This window comes from Mauremys reevesii, linkage group 5 (assembly GCF_016161935.1).
Source record: "Mauremys reevesii isolate NIE-2019 linkage group 5, ASM1616193v1, whole genome shotgun sequence".
Classification (NCBI taxonomy): domain Eukaryota; kingdom Metazoa; phylum Chordata; order Testudines; family Geoemydidae; genus Mauremys; species Mauremys reevesii.
Window position 1 is genome coordinate 116508549 of NC_052627.1, and position 18953 is coordinate 116527501.

General features: G+C 43.8%; 1 protein-coding gene across 10 annotated transcripts in view; it reads right to left on the bottom strand.

Moving 5' to 3' along the window:
- The window catches only part of ABLIM2 (actin binding LIM protein family member 2), a 211972-nt gene extending 202803 nt beyond the window's left edge, over nucleotides 1–9169 (bottom strand). For 3 of the 10 annotated variants that reach the window (XM_039540948.1, XM_039540947.1, XM_039540951.1), the window contains exon 1: nucleotides 8770–9166. In XM_039540948.1, the coding sequence (XP_039396882.1) occupies nucleotides 8770–8785 (16 nt within the window). In that variant the 5' untranslated portion in view covers nucleotides 8786–9166. Of the gene's footprint in view, nucleotides 1–8769 lie in introns of all 10 variants that reach the window. The other 7 variants (XM_039540943.1, XM_039540944.1, XM_039540946.1 and 4 more) reach the window with 5 other exon arrangements.
- Between the last annotated feature and the right edge of the window lie 9784 nt (nucleotides 9170–18953).

Consider the following 18953-nt stretch of genomic DNA (forward strand, 5'->3'; position numbering starts at 1 on the left):
ATGGCAAAACTTCTACTGACTTCAAAACAAGCAGGACTGGGTTCCAAGGTACTGAAACTGTATTTCAAAGGCATATTCACTTGAATAGGAGCACTGGGCCACTAATCACAATATTTCTTTTCTTTGGGGATCACTTTAGGAAGGCTCACGTGGCATATTTTGAATGCCATCTGCAGATAAAAACCTAACAAAAGGCTTTGGGAGAGTGGTGGTGGTTGTTACAGACATGTGCCCCACTAAAAAAACCCAGGAGGGTCTTCCAGACTAATTTTACTGTGTTATTATACCACAAAAGCTATAGATACTAGGACCAAGATTTTAAGGAAATGGGTGCGTAAAGTTAGGCATCCAAATCCATACAAAGGCACCTAAATAATTAGCCTGATTTCCAATGGTGCTGCACAATGAGCAGCCCCCAGTCACTTTGGTGGGAGATGGTGGGTGCTCAGCACCTTTGAAAATCAGGCTAATTATTTGGGAGCCTGATTTTAGACACCCATTTTTAACAATCTTGGCCTAGGAGCTTGTGGATCTCCCCGTCTGAAAGTAATTATGGATACAATATAAAGGTGGAAGTCACCAAGAGATTAATGTCTAAGTTCAGGAAGGTGTCTACACCTGCCCCTCGGTGTAGAGTGGACGGGAGTCACACATCATGTATGGGCTCAGTGACTATAGAGCCCTACCCTGTACCCCAAGTGGAGAGAGGTAACTGCCATTGGGGCCACTGTGAAACAACTTTGTGACTGACCAACTCTGCCCCTTCCCCATGAGCTGAGGCCATGGCTAAGCTCGTAACGTCCACATATGGAGCAAAGGAAGCAGTGCATCTCCAGCATCCTAAGACGGGAAAGTGTTGCTGAATCACAACCAGGGAGAGTGAATGGGAAACAGCATCACACAAGGGACTCCAGACTGGTACTCCCCTATCCCTCTGCAGCAAGTCTACAGGGTTTTTAGCAGCCCCAGGGGTGCACTAATCTCCTTAGGGTAGAATGAGACCAGGATCCAAGATGGCTAACAACGTGCCTCATACAGCTCTGTAAATAGTCTGCAGGATTTGACCCTTTGAAGCACAGTTATAGTTAATTACTCTACCAATGAGTTTTTTACAGCTGCTAGTATTGCAAAACCAGAGCCACGGCAGTATGAGCGGTGTAGAACAGGGGTCGGCAACCTTTCAGAAGTGGTGTGCCGAGTCTTCATTTATTCACTCTAATTTAAGGTTTCGCATGCCAGTAATACATTTTAACATTTTTAGAAGGTCTCTTTCCATAAGTCTATAATATATAACTAAACTATTGTATGTAAAGTAAATAAGGTTTTTAAAATGTTTAAGAAGCTTCATTTAAAATTAAATTAAAATGCAGAGCCCCCTGGACTGGTGGCCAGGACCTGGGCAATGTGAGTGCCACTGAAAATCAGCTCGTGTGCTGCCTTCGGCATGCGTGCCATAGGTTGCCTACCCCGGTGTAGAATCTGACTTCACACAACATCAAAGTTAGCAGCTTAGCTCCCAGGCAAGAAACCTTATTACTAAGCATGATGTAAGGTGCAGGGAAAAAAAACCTCAATTTCATTTTCAGCTCCCAGACTGAGTTTGCAGATCATAGTAGGAGGGGGAGAAAAAAAAAATCTATTCAACTTGTAAACTGAGCAAAATGAATAGCGTAAGTAAGCTGAAAATAAAGATTAAACCTAAAAGTCATTTTTATGACTTCCAGACCATCTTAGCGCAAGTGCAATACTTGCAGGAGTTTAGAAAGCTCTAATCTCTCAAACCTTTCAGACAATGGTCAAAGTAAAGACCCAAATACTCTGTGACCCTATTAGAACTGCTTCAATTAATCAATCATTACAAATAATATTCATTGCTAATTTAGCCTCATTGGGCATTAGCTAATAGTTTGTAAATGAATCCCAATTTCTGCTAATTATTTTCATTATTCAGAAGTATGCCCCAAATGATTTTCAGTCTGTGAGTTTTCTGAGCTGTTCACTTTACCTGCTTGATACCTGTTATTTGTGTTGTCATCGACATCACATGGTATTTCACCTTTCAAACTGGATAGCCAAACCTTTTAAAAATACAAGAGAACAACAAAATAATACCTGCTAACGTTTGGAATTCTTGACTACCGCCATGGATATCCAAATTCATGCAAATAGGATAAAATTCACCCTGGTGCAATGGGCCAGGACCTGGTGCATGAACTACTTACCTTGTATTTTGAAGAGTTAAATTATGCATACGCCTTCAGCTGGTGCTCTGCATAGGGGTGAATTTTTCCTTTGGTGTATAATGAGATCAAATGAAACTGTAGCCCCCAAAACTGAAACCATAAATCAGGATTTTCACTACTTGACCAGCTCTAGTTCATCTACTGAAAACATATAAAGATTGACCACATCTTCATCTCAGCAAACAAAAAGTAACTAGGTCCTGGGGGGCAGGAGGGTCACCACTGAAACCGCAGCATTTGCCAAAACGCATCACACAGTGATATCTCAGATATTTAATAGTTCTCATGAGACATGTGCTACCAATTATTGAGTGTTTAATGGCCACCATTGTGCTTGAGTCTAAAATTAACAACTTCTAAATAGTGAAAAAATCCATACCAAAAAAATCCATAAAGTGTTTTTAAAATGATACACATCAGGAACCATAGCCTCTCAATTAATTCAGCAGTTTTCATGTTTCCTTGGAGTGAACATGGTTGCATTTTAGATTTTTTAGTCTTCTCTATACATAAAAGGACTTGAAATATGAAATTATGATAGTCTCCAGAATGGATGCACCAATGTGGTTTCTAATACCAGTGAAAGAAACACTTGCTCTTCAGAAGATGGAAAGGATTCTAAAAATCACGATAAAAACCTTCACTTGTTCAATACGAATTTTCATCTCATTCCCTTTTCTAAAATATGTAACAACAAATAAATGTGCTTTATCCAAAACAAATATTCTGTCTACATTTCAGAACATGAACATCAACTGACAGGTTGTGACAAAACTATTCCAGTATTTCAAAGAACAATAGTTAAATGCCTTGACACAATGCTAACACATCTTGACATAGAGAACAAACAAAATTCAGTAGTATCCACCCAAAAGGATGTGTTTAGGGGTGCATACAGTGAGCACGCACATTGTCCAACAACATAAAGACATATATGCTCCCCTTTGCTGAGCACCTTAAGCTGTAGAAATGAGCTAGGGGAACAAACATAGCAATGGAAGTTGTTTCCACTCTCATCACTGTCCCTTTGTGAAGCAGAGTAGTGGCTAGGGGCAGATGTTTTAAGCAGCTTTTTCCCCTTCTATAAAAACAGATTATGATTATTATTAATACTCGTGTAAAAAAAAAACCCAACAGCATTAATACATCCTCCATGCCATGTGTCTCCTGTCAGAAGGATCAACAGCAGCAGAGCAGACAAGCCTGCCATATTTCCACTGCTGGAACTCCCCCGGGAATTGAGGGTCATCACAAACCTCATCGCCTTCCACCCAAGTGAAAGATGCATTTCTTTGACCTTGCCTTCTCTAACACAGTAACATGTGGTCTAAAAAACCTCAAACAACCCTAAAAACTTCTCAAAATAAGACAATCCATTGCACACATTTCTCCTGTGGGGAGAGGATGAGACAACGTGACAGATGTTAGCCATGTCATTTAATCCACTACTCTACGGTACTCGTATACAACAGAGCTAAGCATGGTATGAGTATATAGTAGAGGCTGGATTTAGGGGGTCTGAGTATTGGGCAGAAAGGATCCCTTTCTGCCAAGGATTCACAACATTGGAGCTAGGATTTCCAACTGATCCCTGGCTTTTCTTCTTTCTCCACTTCTCCTGCACCTCAACAAGTTCCCTGCATACAACGTAAGGTAGCCTTGCAGTTCCACGTTCACAGGCTTTACAATTAATTTGTAGTCCTCTGTGTGTTTTTATGCAGCAGGGGAACATATGGCATGAGGACCACAAATGGCTTGAGAAGTAAGAGCAAAGATCAAATATAATCCTACATTTCAATAAGAAGCGGGTACGTGCAGATTGCCAAATACATTGCATGTTCATCATTTTACAAACACTGTGCCACAAACACATGATTGGGCAAAAAGAAACATGACACAAATAAATAATAAAAAAAGGATTGATTTATTTAAATCAACACTAGATATCTTTCCAAAAGATATTCTATAGTTACTGGGCTCAATAAAGGGGTAGCTCGCTGAAATTTAAAGCTTTTGATATACAGAAGGTCAGACTAGATTATCTAGTGGCCACTTCTAGCCTTAAACTCTATGACTACCTCAAACAGAAGTTATGGGCTCGATGCAGAAATTACTAAGTAAGGTTTCATTGACTGTGTTATACAGGAGATTGGACTAGATCATCATAGCAGTCCCTTCTGGCATTAAAATCTATGGCTACGTCTGCAGCTGGAGCTGGGGGTGTGATTCCCAACTCAAGTAGACATACTCAAAGAGAGCTAGCACATTAAAAACAGTAGTGTAGCTGCAGCAGCACAGACAACAGTGAGCAATGGCATAGGCTAGCCATCCCTGCTCAGACTACCCGGGGAGCATACTCAGAATAGCTAGCCGTGCTGCTGCCACTTGCTACTGCAAGTATGTCTACTCCAGTTCAGAATCACACCCTCAGCTCCAACTGTAGACGCAGCCTAATAAGACGCTAACACTATGTCTATACTCCAGTTGGGCAGTGTGATTGCACCACATGTAGACATACCAGGGCTAACTTGAGTAAGAACAACAGTGAAGCCAAGGTAGTACAGGCTAGCTCCACCCACCCACGACCATAACTATGTAGATCAAAGCTAGCTTGAGCAGCTCAGCTAGCTCACAATTGCAGTGTTGGCAACCCTTAGACCAAGTTGCCACTCAGCAGCTGTCCCACAATGGACTAAACTCCTGTCCAAATGAGTTGGTAAGAAAGAATCCCTAACATAAAAACACCTATGGAATACAGAATATGGCTTGCTACTTTGAACAGCAACACCAAAGGAAAATAAATTTCATCTTATTCAACTTAAAAGAAATAACTACCATCGTGCAAAATATGCCATTGCTTCATTTCTTGGAGAAGCTGTAACATGGTTATACGTACAGCCAAAGAAAGTGGTTTTAATTTTCTATTTAATTACAAAACTGGTTGAGGATTGCATATTTTAATCTTCACGCTCATGCATATTTAATTAGTCCAATGAGACTTCCAAGCCTAGATGACCTCTTTCTGGATCTAACAAGCAATCTAATGTTCTCTTTTATATGGACCAAAAACGAGGGAGATTGAAAAGAAAAATAATTTGCTATAGCAATACTGACATGTAAAACTACACTTTTATATTGAAATTATAGTCTACACTGTTTTCAAGAGAGCTCCCATTGATACACTGACTTTCTTTTCAAATAGGCTCAATTCTACATCTCCTGTAGGAATGCTGAGGGTGATCAATATCTCATTTTTAAAGATATGATTTTGTCAGGCTTCCATGACTTTAACAGACTCCATAGCTTCAGCCCCATCACAGCTCAGCCCCCCCAAAGCTGGAGTGGTGGCACTGGAGTGGCAGTCAGCCATGCCCCCAGTAGCAGGGCTTCAACTGTCAGTCCCCCCATGCTGTCACGGGCATCCACGAATTTTTGTTTATTGCCCGTGACTTGTCTGTAACTTTGATGAAAAAATCCCATAACAAAATCTTAAACTTACTCATATTTCAACATCAGCTGACAACCAGCAGCATCTCACAGGAAGCACTCAGCATCTTGCAGGTTCCAGGTCCCGCACTGCCAACTATGTAACTATACCCTAACCCCTGTTTAACCAACTTTGCCCCATTTTCCTCCATGTAAGCTATTTCAGAACTTATGATCACCATGATACTAGATAGATCAGTTGCTTTCTGCTCTGTGTTATGAAACATATTTGATTTTCCTCTTCAGTGTAATATTTTCAAGCCTAAACACCCATGTAGATTTGTGACATTCCATGTAATTTAAATGTTATTAAACACTGGGTAACCAACACTGTGATTCACTTTTTGCATGCACTTCACTGAAATTAACATGTTATGATCCCTTACACATGTGAATTTGGGAGAAGCTAATGTTTTTCTTCCTGTCTTGGTCTGTGACCAGCTTTGTGCTTCTTGCTGGAATTCCAAAAAGTAAAGAATGCAAATATTAGAACCAGGAAAGAGTTTTTAAGACTGAGATTTGTATCAACAACCATATCACAAATTCCTAAAAAAAATATATATATTTCTTACTGCAAAAAAAAAAAAGTATGTAAAGTATGGTTGGAATGCTACAGTCCCATACACACGGTGACGGTCCAATAGGTGCAGGTGCCCATCCATAGATCCAATGGCAGGTCTGAGGTCTTTAAATGGAATGAGACCTTTCTAAAAAAAACAGAAGACTTAATAAGACTTTCTGTGAACATTACCAGTCATCTGCACAGTCTTCAGGGACATATCCTGCCATTGATCTGGGGATGGAACTCCTATTTCAGTCAATGGAAGTTGTGTGCAATAAACTAATTGTGACATTAATAATATAAAAATACCATACCTTGATAGCAAGTTATGTGATGTGACTATGTTTTCCAGACAGTATTCTGAATACCCAATATATCTATATTTTTATATCAGCACAGAACAATTATCTCCCAGTAACTGCAGTAACATTTTTGGATGATATAATTAAAAATCTTTAGAGCCCAAACTTGGCCTGGCTAGAATGGTGGTGCAGGAACACAAGACTGTCCCTTACACCCCAGTATCAGCAATTCTTATCACACCAAGCAGCACAAGAGGGGAAGCAGGTTCCACAGGGTAGCTATGTGTAGGACCCTACCAAATTCACAGCCCTTTTTGGTCAATTTCACAGTCATAGGATTTTAAAAATAGTAAATTTCATGATTTCAGCTATTTAAACCTGAAATTTCATGGTGTTGTAATTGTGGGGGTCCTGACCCAAAAAGGAGTTGTGGGGGATCACACACTTATTGTAGGGGCAAGGGATAGCTCAGTGGTTTGAGCATTGCCCTGCTAAACCCAGGATTGTGAGTTCAATCCTTGAGGTGGCCACCTAGGGATCTGGGACAAAAATCAGTACTTGGTCCTGCTAGTGAAGGCAGGGGGCTGGACTTTATGACCTTTCAAGGTCCCTTCCAGTTCTAGGAGATTGGTATATCTCCTATAAATACTGCTATCCTTACTTATGCAGTGCTGACTTCAGAGCTGGGCCACTGGAGAGCAGGGGCTGCTGCCTGGGAGCCCAGCTCTGAAGGCAGAGCTGCTGCCAGCAGCAGCATATGAAACACACAATCAACTCTTAAAGGTATTTCCTCCCCTGCAAACCTACATTTTCTGGCTAAGCTGTGTAACATTTTCCAATCAACTCTGTTCCAAACTAACCAGTACTTCAGTGCCATGCAAAACAGATGAATGCTTAATCTTTTAAAAATAAAATTTAAAGTGGACTCCCAAATTAAATTCTTCCACACAAATATCTGAATGTATTTGAAGCTGCACATATTATTTTAAACAGGTGTCTTGTCTGAATATAACCACTGCAATTTATTTCTTCATTGCATGGAATCAGATAGAATTCTACCCAGACTTCTATATAAGTCTGTGGATCCGAAGAAGCCATTCCCATTTTCATCTTGTGCACTACCACATAGTCTGGGCCAGATCTGCAAAGGCTGAGAATTTAAACCCACACATTTCCCTTTCGCAAATATGTGTTTACTTTCCAGTAGCAACTTGCAGGGTGGGCTAGTAGGCAGCGAGTTTGCAGCAATAGATCTGACCCATATTTCTGCTGCAAAAAGCAGCTGCATGTAGGAGGATCGGGGACGCTCTTTTGATACGGATTTTTTCCTCTTCACAACAAGCAGGCTTTACACACGTACGGCTGTCTCCTTCTGATTACTGGCCTGTGACAAGGGGCGTGTGTGTGAGAGCGCACTGCCCACCTATCCAGGGGGCTGTGCTGCTCCCCAATCCCTGCAACACTGCGGTATCTGCTGGCCAAAAGTTTGCAGACCCTTCTTTTAATCATGACCACAAAAAAAAACGCAAAACCACACCTTAAAAAGTTCGATTCGCACCTAGACCACTAGGATTCAGTCCGCCCTCACGAGCCCCCCCCCCACACACAAGGGCTGGCTGCGGATGGATTATGCTGCTAGCAGGGTAAGAAGAGCCGCGCTGGCTGGGCTCTGCCACCCGCCTTGCATCCAACACTGGAAGCAGCAGCCTCACCCGGCTGCTTGCAAGCGGATGCTCGCATTTTATTTTTGGAGGGGGGACTCGGTTGGGAATATTTTGTAGCGCCAGCTTCCACCCCCCCCACACTCGCCCCGAAGAAAAGCTGCATTGTAACGTGACTGAGCCGCACAGGGAATCTGCCCAAAGGGAGGGAAATATCCACTTTAAAAAACATAAATGATGCAGACACTTGTTTAGTAGCTTAGTGAAACGACTGGAAGCAACCGCAATTAATTCCCTGCCCCCGTCCCCCCCCCAGCCTCCCGGCGTTAAACCTCTAGGCTGGAGGAGGGAAGGAATTAGCCGCATGATGTCCCCTTCTCCTGCAAGCTAGTCCCAGAACCCCGGGGCTCGTCTACATCTTGCATAAAAATGAGACAACGCTGCCAAAGGCTTGCAGCAAGATCCACCCTGCCCAGCGAGCTCCAGAGCACGCCAGCCCCCCGGCGCACGCCTACCTGTGCTGGTGCTCATGGTCTGGCGGTGGGAGCTGCTCTCAGCCGCACCTGGAGCCGCATGCACTGGCGCAGTTCCCCGCTCCGGCCCGGGATGATGGTGCGCAGAGCGCCAGGGGCGGGCCGAGCCACCTGCCCCTGGTACACATCAAAAGTGCCCCACAGCCGCCTCCCCGCCCAGCGCAGCCTCATTCACCGCCCCGCTCTCTGGCGGCGCATCCCCAAGTTCTCTAGAGCGGCAGCATCCCGGCTCCACAGCTGTCAGGCAAGCGCCCCGTGCGCTGCGCAAGGCTAGAGCGCAAGTCTGGCGCAGAGCGGCGCCGCGCAGCCCTTCCCCGCCGTGCGGCTCTCGCGCCTGCCCCCCGGCCAGGTGACAACCGCGGCTCTGACAGCTCTGGCGCAGAGGGAGAGGGGCGGCCGGAGCGGAGCAGGACGGGGGGACCCTGGGAAGTGTAGGCTGCTCTGCCAGACTGCCGCTGCCTAAGGCGCGGCAAGGGACTACATCTCCCGCAATGCTTTGCGCCAACAAGCCCCGCGAAGGAGCGGGTGGGGCAGCTGGCGGTCTGATGCCCCGTGCGATGCCAACTTGTGTGATGCACACCCTAGGAACTGGGCTTCTCTGCCAAGACCACACCCTCTCAGAGAAGCAGCAGCAGCGATGGTCAGCACCGCTTAAGAGCTCCCGGGCTTTGCTCCAGCACCCCACCTAGCAAATAAAAATACCTGCCTTGTAAACTCCAGGGGGAGCGAGTGGAAGGGATGCAGGGAGCACCCCTCTCTCTGCTTCAGCGGCTGATACCCCAGCAAACGATGCAGTCACCAAGCGCTAGGAAGCTGGTTCTCTTTATTTATGCATAGCATGTCTGAAGCCAGCTCTACACTACAAAATTATGTCCAAACAGCCACTGCAGTTATTAAGTATCAGAGGGGTAGCCGTGTTAGTCTGGTTCTGTAGAAGCAGCAAAGAATCCTGTGGCACCTTATAGACTAACAGATGTTTTGCAGCATGAGCTTTCGTGGGTGAATACCCACTTCTTCGGATGCAAGCAGACTGCTTGCATCCGAAGAAGTGGGTATTCACCCACGAAAGCTCATGCTGCAAAACTTCTGTTAGTCTATAAGGTGCCACAGGATTCTTTGCTGCTTCTGCAGTTATTAAATCACTTGTGGGTGTGCACGCTTGGATCTTGATGTTGGCAGTGCTCGTCCTCACCAGGAACATTTGTATCAAATTTGTTCTTAGTGTGGGACAGCTCCTAAAAGGCAGAAAAGTCAGTGGAAGGCAATAGCCCCACTGACATTGTGCCAACCTAATTACATCAACCACCCCTCTATCAACCCTTGGGGAGGTGGTGTTTTTCAATTGGCACAGAGAGGCACTTACAGCAGTGAGAGCCAAATTTCAGTGAAGACACTTGCATGCAAGGCAGCTTATGTTACTCTAACGGTGTAGTATACAGCAAGCCTGAGAAATCTCTTGGAACATGGATTGTATGAAAGATGCAATATACTGTCCCACCTTTTCATGCTCTCTGTATGTGTATATACATCTCCTCAATATATGTTCCATTCTATGCATCCGAAGAAGTGGGCTGTAGCCCACGAAAGCTTATGCTCAAATAAATTTGTTAGTCTCTAAGGTGCCACAAGTACGCCTGTTCTTTTTGCGGATACAGACTAACACGGCTGCTCCCTCTGAAAACTGTTACATTGTGATTCATTTATAATGTAAACAATGAAAAAATATTACCATCACATGGAAAAAAAATAATAGGAAGGCAAAACCTTCTATGCCAAATTCTGCTCCCTGTTACACCAATATCATTCCAAAGTAACTCCATTTTTTTTACAGTTACTCCTCATTGACACAGTGTAACAGGGAGCAGAATTTATCCCATTGTCTTTTGGATAGCTCATACAACCCAGGTACTGACCCTTATTTGTGATCAACAGGGGCCTTAAATTGTGTGATGTTCTAAGTGCCCTTACCTCACCCCGAAATCAATGGAAGTTAAGGGTGTTCAGCACTTCACAGGAGCAAGCCCTCAGACATCCATGGCACGTTGAGTTCTGGCTGGGAAAGCATTATCTAAATTAACTCACTGGTCACTCTAATTTCTAACTGATAAAAGATTCTACCTCTCCCAGTGTTTGAATGTGCAAGGTGCTAAGTATCCTTAACTCCCACTGGCTTCATTATATGCACTGTAGTTGCAGCTGTGTATGTCCCCAGAGATTAAAAAGACAAGGTAGGTGAGGTAATATCTTTTATTGGACCAGCTTCTCTAGGTGAGAGACAAGCTTTTGAGCCACACACAGACAAGCTTTCGAGCCTGAAAGTCTTCTTCAGGCAGTTGAAGGCCGTCAGCACATTGCAGAAGTGGGCTCTCAATCCTCCCTCTTATTTTAGGTGGACATGGCTTCTTCTTCAATTTTTTCCCCTCAAATGTTTTCTAGAGTTTAAACAGCTGCTGCTGCATTCCAGTGATGTATACTGTGGTCTCTCTCTATAGCCCTTTCCTTCTATGCAGTTAGTTAATGTATGTGCACCTCTGAAATATGCACATGAAAGCTGCTAAGAAAATAAAGAGTTCTTACAGTTTTAATGGATCACTTTCACATCTCTGTGATAAAAACACAGTAAAGGAAAATGAGCAAATTTACAGTATTTCCCAACTCAAATATAGTAGTGTGGCTTCTTTAACTCAAAGCAAGTGCTGGGTTTCAGGCAGTGAGTTTCCGTATTAGGTAGAGGAGATCAGAACCTCTCCCACAAGTAGATGAACCCTGCTGACTAATCTTTCATATTTGTGACTATAAGAAATGTTAATAGCTCATTGCAACTAATTGTGTTGAATATATAAGACCACATCACACTAAAGTAATAATTTTGATTTAGATTTTATAACAAAAAAATTCAAATGGTCAGATTCAGCATTACACGCTGGTGACACAAAGCTGTACTAACTTTGGTTTTGGCCGGCTCTGCATTACAGGAGAGACATAAAGAAGCTGGAGCATACAAAAAACTCTCTCTCTCTCAATGAAGTGCCTATTACTCCAGGATCCTTTGACTATTATTTAGAAAAATAATCCAGCTAAAAACTCCCTGCTCAAAGCAGGACCAACACCAACTAAATCATCCCAGCCAGGGCTTTGTCAAGCTGGACCTTAAAAACCTCTAAGGACGGAGATTCCACTACTTCCCTAATAACCCATCCAGTGCTTCACCCACCCTCCTAGTGAAATAGTTTTTCCTAATATCCAACCTAGACCTCCCACACTGCAACTTGAGACCATTGCTCCTTTTTTTGTCACCTGTCACCACTGAGAACAGCCTAGCTCCAGGGCTGTCCCTAGCCATTTGGGTGCCCTATGCAGCCCCCTCTATGGGGGGGGGGCTGTGTGGGGCCCCAGACCTCCCCCCCAGGGTCTGGGAGGCAGGAGCTGTGGGGGCCACTTTTGGGGCCCCACGGGCCCAGAGTGGCCCAGGGGATTAGCAGGGGGCTGGGAGCAGCCCGCTCCACTTTCCCTGCCCCAGCCCCAGCCCCAGCCCCAGCCGTGTCGCTTGGGGGAGGGGGTTTGGGGAAAGGGATCCCCCACTCACCAGCAGTGGCGGGAAGTGAAGCAGCCTGGCCCCAGCCTGATCTACTCCACCAGCTCCCAGTTGTGGCACTCCATTTCTTGCCGTGTGTGAGAGCCGGGGGCAGTCCTTTCCCCAACCTGAGCGACATGGCTGGGGGCCGGGGCAAGGAAAGCTGAGTAGGCGGGGGCCGTGTCTCTCCACTTCCCGCTTCCAGTGAGTGCAGGGGGCGATCCTTTCTCCGTACTCACTGGCGTTGGGAAGCAGACCAGAGTGAGCTGGGGCCAGATTGCTCTGCTTCCCACCACTGCCAGTGAGTGCGGGGTCGCTGGGGGGGGGGGGAAAGAGGTGGAATGGGGGCATGCCAGGGGCGAAGCAGGAGGGAAGGGTAAGAGGCAGGGCAGAGGGAGTTGTCCAGGGCCCCACACCTCCCTAGGGATGGCCCTGCCCCTTGTGGGGGGCGGGGGGGCGGGCGGGGGTGCCAAGGGATAGGGCTGGTCACCGGGGCTGGTGCTGCTGAGTATGCAGCACGCAGCTGCGTAGGGCACCATTAAATTGGAGGCAATTTGGTGCCCCAAATTTCACGGTGCCCTACGCAGCTGCGTATGCTGCATATGCCGAAGGATGGCCCTGCCTATCTCCATCCTCTTTGGAGCCCCCTATCAAATCCTCCCTTATTCTTCTCTTCTGCAGACTAAATAAGACCAGTTCCCTGAGCCTCTCCTCATAAGTCGTCTGCCCCAGACCCCTAATCATTGGACCCTTCCCTACCATGTAGGATGATGCAAGTTCAAATTCCTTCTCTTCATCAAGCAGAGGGGAGAACTGAACCCACATAGGTCTAACACATCTTGGGTAAGTGTTTTAGCTGCTGGACTAAAGGTTAAAAGGGACTTACCGCCACTTCCTCCTGATTTGTGAAGGTAGACTTTTCCTTTGCTTTAATTTTGAAAAGTGACCAAAATTAAGCAAAACATTTTTGTTCAACCCAAAAAGAAATGTTGATTTTTTTGATTCACCAAATTTTTTCAGTATTTTCAGTGTGTTTGCACCAAACCCATTTTCTTTTAGTCAATTTTTCAGAACTGCCAGAAAACTGAAAATCGGTTACTTATCCAGCTCTGCTCTCCAATAGGTGGGTACCAAGCATTGGTAACTATTCATTCTCACACCATGTGAGAGACAGGTGCATTTAATCAAGGCCCCAGATACTCTGGGGGAAGCTCAACCTAAATTTGGTGACACTCTTGTGTGGCAGACTGGAAATTCTATGTGGCTTCATTTATATTTAAAAATAGAGCCTTTAATTTATGGACTATAAAGATGAAGAATACAACCAGTTGCATTTTATGATATTAAAATTCAATTTGATACCATCACTATATGTACACATATTTATAACATGTTGTAGATTTCTGCATTGATCAAACATAACTACTTCAGAGAAGCTGGTATAACTCTGTGCGTTAGGCTTCTGGAAAGTTTTTTTCCCCTTCCTCTCCCCCCATTAATTCAAATTGCAAGACACTTTGATTGGTTTCCCTTTTGTTTGTTTAATGAACTTTTCCATCACCAAAACTTCTAAATTATAGTAAACTAGAAAGATGTTGGATGGTTGTTTTTCCTTCCATTGTTTTGCTATAGAAAAGTTAGCTGCAACTAATAAGTGGGATATTATTTCTTTATATTACAAATAAATATTGTTGATTTTCCTATCAAAATCCCAACAAATAAATCCATTGGTAAAATAAAATTGGTATTGTCTTTTACTTGTTACTAGTTAGCATGTTTGTTTCAAAAAATGTTTCCATTTTAGGTCATTGTCAAATATGTATCAAAGGTCAAAATTTGAAAAGTGCTTAAGTGATTTATAAGCTCACATCCCATTTTCAAAAGTGACTTTTGAAAATGGGACTTAGGTGCTTTAGAAAATTGTACCTGAAATCCCCATCTCACATTCTCTCCAGTTGTTTCCCCTTTCCAACTAGTACATCTTTTATAAAGATACTATTGATACAGCAGTTTGTAAGCATTTCCTTTTGTGACAAAAATGTAATTTAGATGTGAAACCCATTCTCCATCTGTCTCCATTCCTTTACTGAATTTTTTTAATTTCTGCATCATCACTTTCTTATTTCTTCATGAAAGGCAATTATTCTTTTATCACAACTATTCAGAGCTTAGAATGAGATACTACTCCTTTTATGTTCAGATCAGCAACAATATAATTTTTCTGTTACTGAAAGAGCTCTATTAAAAGCTTCTTTATTTTCAGCTTGTCTGACATTCTCTGAGTTGTAAATATTATGAGATTTAAAAATTATTTTGCTTTAAACCTAATAAGTTCCATTTTTATATTTGTTATTAATTCTACCAGCCTTACTCAAACTGAGTGATATTTTACTTCACAAATATGCCTATTAGTCTCGCTGATTTAATTTACATGCTTAGAGTTAAGCATGTGCTTTAGTTCTTTAGGCACTAGTCCAGCAAAGTACTATTAAACATATATAAGGGGATATGCGGGGGGAGAGTTTGAATTGGGCCTGGAATGTATCTACCTGCTTTTCCCTAATATTTGAACCTTTTTATGAATCTTAGAATGAAATCTTCATGCTCATAAACTGATGTAGAGAAATTGGGGATGGATTTAGCAAGAGAACCCCAGTACAGAATTCAGATCCAAATGACATTTTTGACTTAAACAAATAGGCCCTCTGAGACAGAATGAAAGGTGTGCTTGCAGCAGTGTGAACTCAAAAGGTATTTTTTAGAACTATTGCAATGCTGTTTATGTAAAAGAAGCTCGTGGCTTAGTGGAATGAGAGTTTTATTTGTATAAAGACCCTGTGATTGGGTCTGAAAATCTGAAGCCATCAGGCTCCCGCTCTTCCTTCCCATCAGTGATTGGACACTCATTTGTCTGAACCTTCCACAAATATCTGTTTTTTTTCCACATCTATTTGCATGAAGAAAGCTCCCTGAAAAAAACGTGTTAAATATATTTGTCTTACTCTCCCCAAGTCTTGTGTTGCTTATCTTTATAGGCCTTGACTATAGAGGTAATTCACTCTGATTCCAGTAATCAATAAGCAGCAACCAATGTAGCTGCACCATTACAAATCCCAGGCAGCAACATTGGGAAATGGCTGTCAATTGCTGGAATCAGGGCAAATTCCCAATGGACACAATGCCGTCAATTGTAAGCTCTTTGGGGAAGAGGCAGTACCTGCCCTTCTGTCTAACATCTTGGATTATGGAGCTTTGATCCTTCTTGAAGCATTTGGATGTTAATATAATCAACAAAGTTATAAGACTAAAGTAAGTGAAGATTGCTCTCAAAAGAACAACATGCTCAAATAACAAGCTTCTGGATATGGCAACAAATTTCCAGCAATTTATCAATTTGTCTATAAATAATGAGTTACTATTTCATTAGGGATACATTACAGTAACACTGAAATAGTAACATAATGTAATATTAAGGAGACTGTATCTGTGTGATAAACTTTTATGTTAAGCACCATTCTTTCTGTGGGTGGTATATAAATATTACAGCAGCAGCAGCAAGTTTGAGACATAGTCCAGCTGCCGTAATTACCTTTTAGGCATCTAAATATGTTTGACCTATAGCTCATAATACAATTCCAAAGCAAACTTTGAAAACAGAAAGAATGAAAACAACATCAAAGGGAACAACTAAGGAGGATAAAAGGAATCTTTGTTAGAAGGGAACAATCAGGAATTATTCAATCTTGTCAGTAGTCAGCTTTAAGAAAGCTGGTCAAAACAAAAACTTTAATAGCTGAAAAGCAGTTGCTTGATGTGACATGAAGCATAACAACAGGTATTAACCAATAGCTATGTATAAATGATACACGAGAAAGAATAGCAAGCAAGAAAGACCAATAGAAATGCAAAGAAAAATAAAACCACTGACTCACCTGTGAGGAATACCAGTAAGAACATGAGCAACCCCACAAATGGCTGGTTCGTGAAACACAACCAAACATCATATAATGGGGAAAATGAGATTTGAATAAACGGAATGGTAGACAAGGCAGGGCAATGACAAGATAGTGCAAAACTTTAGCAAATGCTTAATACAGTCAATAAATGTTCATGACTATCATACTTACTACGGTATTGAAATGTTGTGCTTTTTATAATAAAATACCACACTATAATTGCATTGCTGTCCTTTGTGTGTGTGTTATGTAAATATATTGCAATCTTTCCTAAACATGACTCACTAGAAAACTGCTCTTTATATGAAGCTATAATTTTTCTTCAGCCAATTGATAGTAATATGGTCTATTGGACTTTCATTGTAACAGAAGGTTTAAATGTACATTTCCCTGCATAGGTGTCCTAATTTCCTCTTGTTTAGCCTACACTGTATCTGGCATCACTCTGGTTACCATATTTAGCAGATCCTAGATTCTTTGCTGATGTTAGGTTCTCACATAGCACTGTCCAACATAAAGCTAGTAGACACTTCCTCATTTGAGCGGATGATGACCTGCCCTCAGTTATACATGCTCTCATTGCCTCCTGGCTAGACTCAGATGTGGATTAGGGGTTTGGGGGGCACTCAGCAAGAGCAAGTGGGGGGCTTTCCCCACCCCTTCTGCCTCTCCTCTCCCAGCGCTCCTGCCAGGGAAATGGGGTCAGGGCACAGGGGCTTACCCCTCCCTGCCCGGCGCTCCTGCCAGGAAGCAGGGTTGGGGTGCAGGTAGGGTGACCAGATGTCCCATTTTGATAGGGACAGCCCCATTTTTTGGGACTGTTTCTTATATAGGCACTTATTACCCTCCACCCATCCTATTTTTTCACAGTTGCTATCCGGTCACCCTAGCTGCAGGGGTTTCCCCTGCCCCGCCTGGCAGTCCAGCTAGGGAGCAGGGTCTGAGCGCTGGGTGATGGGAGTGTGTCAAAGCTCAGGGGCATCCATTTTTCTGGGGCTTCCCCCATTGGCCTGGGCCCCTGGGCACAGGTCCTGTTGGCCCAGTGGCTAATCTGCCACTGGCTAGACTACAGTATGCCAGAGCCTGAGGCCATCAGTTCTTTGGACAACCCAACCAATACAGAATGCTGTAGTGCACCCCCTCAGCAACACGGGCTACTGTGAGCACATTAAAGCTGCCTCTGCTCCTTACACTAACTTCCCATAGGTTAATGAGTCACCTGGAAGATCTTGGTCCTTTATCTTCAACATTCTCAATGGGCCTGGGACAAGGGTACCTAAAAGAGCTCCTAAAACTCCAGAGTGAATACTGTGGGCAACAGCTCTGCTCCTCAGGCACAATGGAACTTTCTACCACAAGGGTAAAGCTCACCTGCGTGGGAGACAGAGTTCCTCAGGGGCTGCTCCCAGACTGTGGACTGAACTGTCGCAGGAACTAAAGACCATCACATACCTTGCCACCTTCCTCTTCAAGTGTGTGGTGAACTTCTTTGTCCTGTCTTCACTAACAAATACTCCTATCCAGGGGCAGCTCTAGGAATTGCGCCGCCCCAAGCAGGGCGGCACGCCACGGGGGGCGCTCTGGCGGCCGCCGGTCCCGCGGCTCTGGTGGACCTCCTGCAGACGTGCCTGCGGAGGGTCCGCTGGTCCTGCTGCTCCGGTGGACCTCCCGCAGGCACACCTGTGGATGATCCACCAGAGCCGCGGGACCAGCGGACCCTTCGCAGGCACACCTGCGGGAGGTCCACCGGAGCCGCCTGCCGCCCTCTCGCGGCACGCCGCCCCAAGCGCACGCTTGGCACACTGGGGTCTGGAGCCGGCCCTGCTCCTATCAACATGCACATTTAAAAAAATCAAATACCAAAACCAAACACAGCCGTTCCCAAACCTAAACATTACACTACACACTGAGTCCTCCACCTTCAGAGAAGAGGAGACAATGAATTTTACTTACCTCACTTAATGAACTACTGAAAGGTGTTCAGGCACTACAGTGGTGAAGGCAGTATAAGAACCCTTGTAGAACAGAAAAAGTATCATAATTGTACCATTACTAGTATTACCTCATTCGCTGCACTATAACACCACATTAAAATTGGTGAGGGTGGGAGTGAAGGGCACAGAGAGAGATTAAGAAAGTCTAAAGGCAGAGCTGAACCCACAGCTCCTACACTACAGACCAGGGTCTTAGCCATTAGACCAGCCACCCTTTTCCCCTTCTGTCCAAGTGCAGAACTGGATCCATTCTATGTATCATGGCTGCAAGGAGTTCTTCAGTAGACGTCTAGGACAATATCATATCAATTGACTGACATAAGGGATTGTAGAATTGAAGATTATAAAATAGGAGAAAAGATCCTAAACATGGTTGTGAAGGAGGGAAGGAATTTCATACAGGGAACAATCTTGAGCATCAACAGCAAATAAGCTGTCCTGATCTCCACAATGAATCCCAACCATTACTGATTCTCAGACACCAGACCACCAAGATTAGACAGTTTCAGGAATGAAATTAAAAAATATAAGTGGCTCCCCACCAGGATCCTTTCTTATCACTGTTCATAGATGTGTAATGCATTACAGTACTAGATCTGATGTATACACAAGTGACATACATACATTTACCTTATTCTTGGC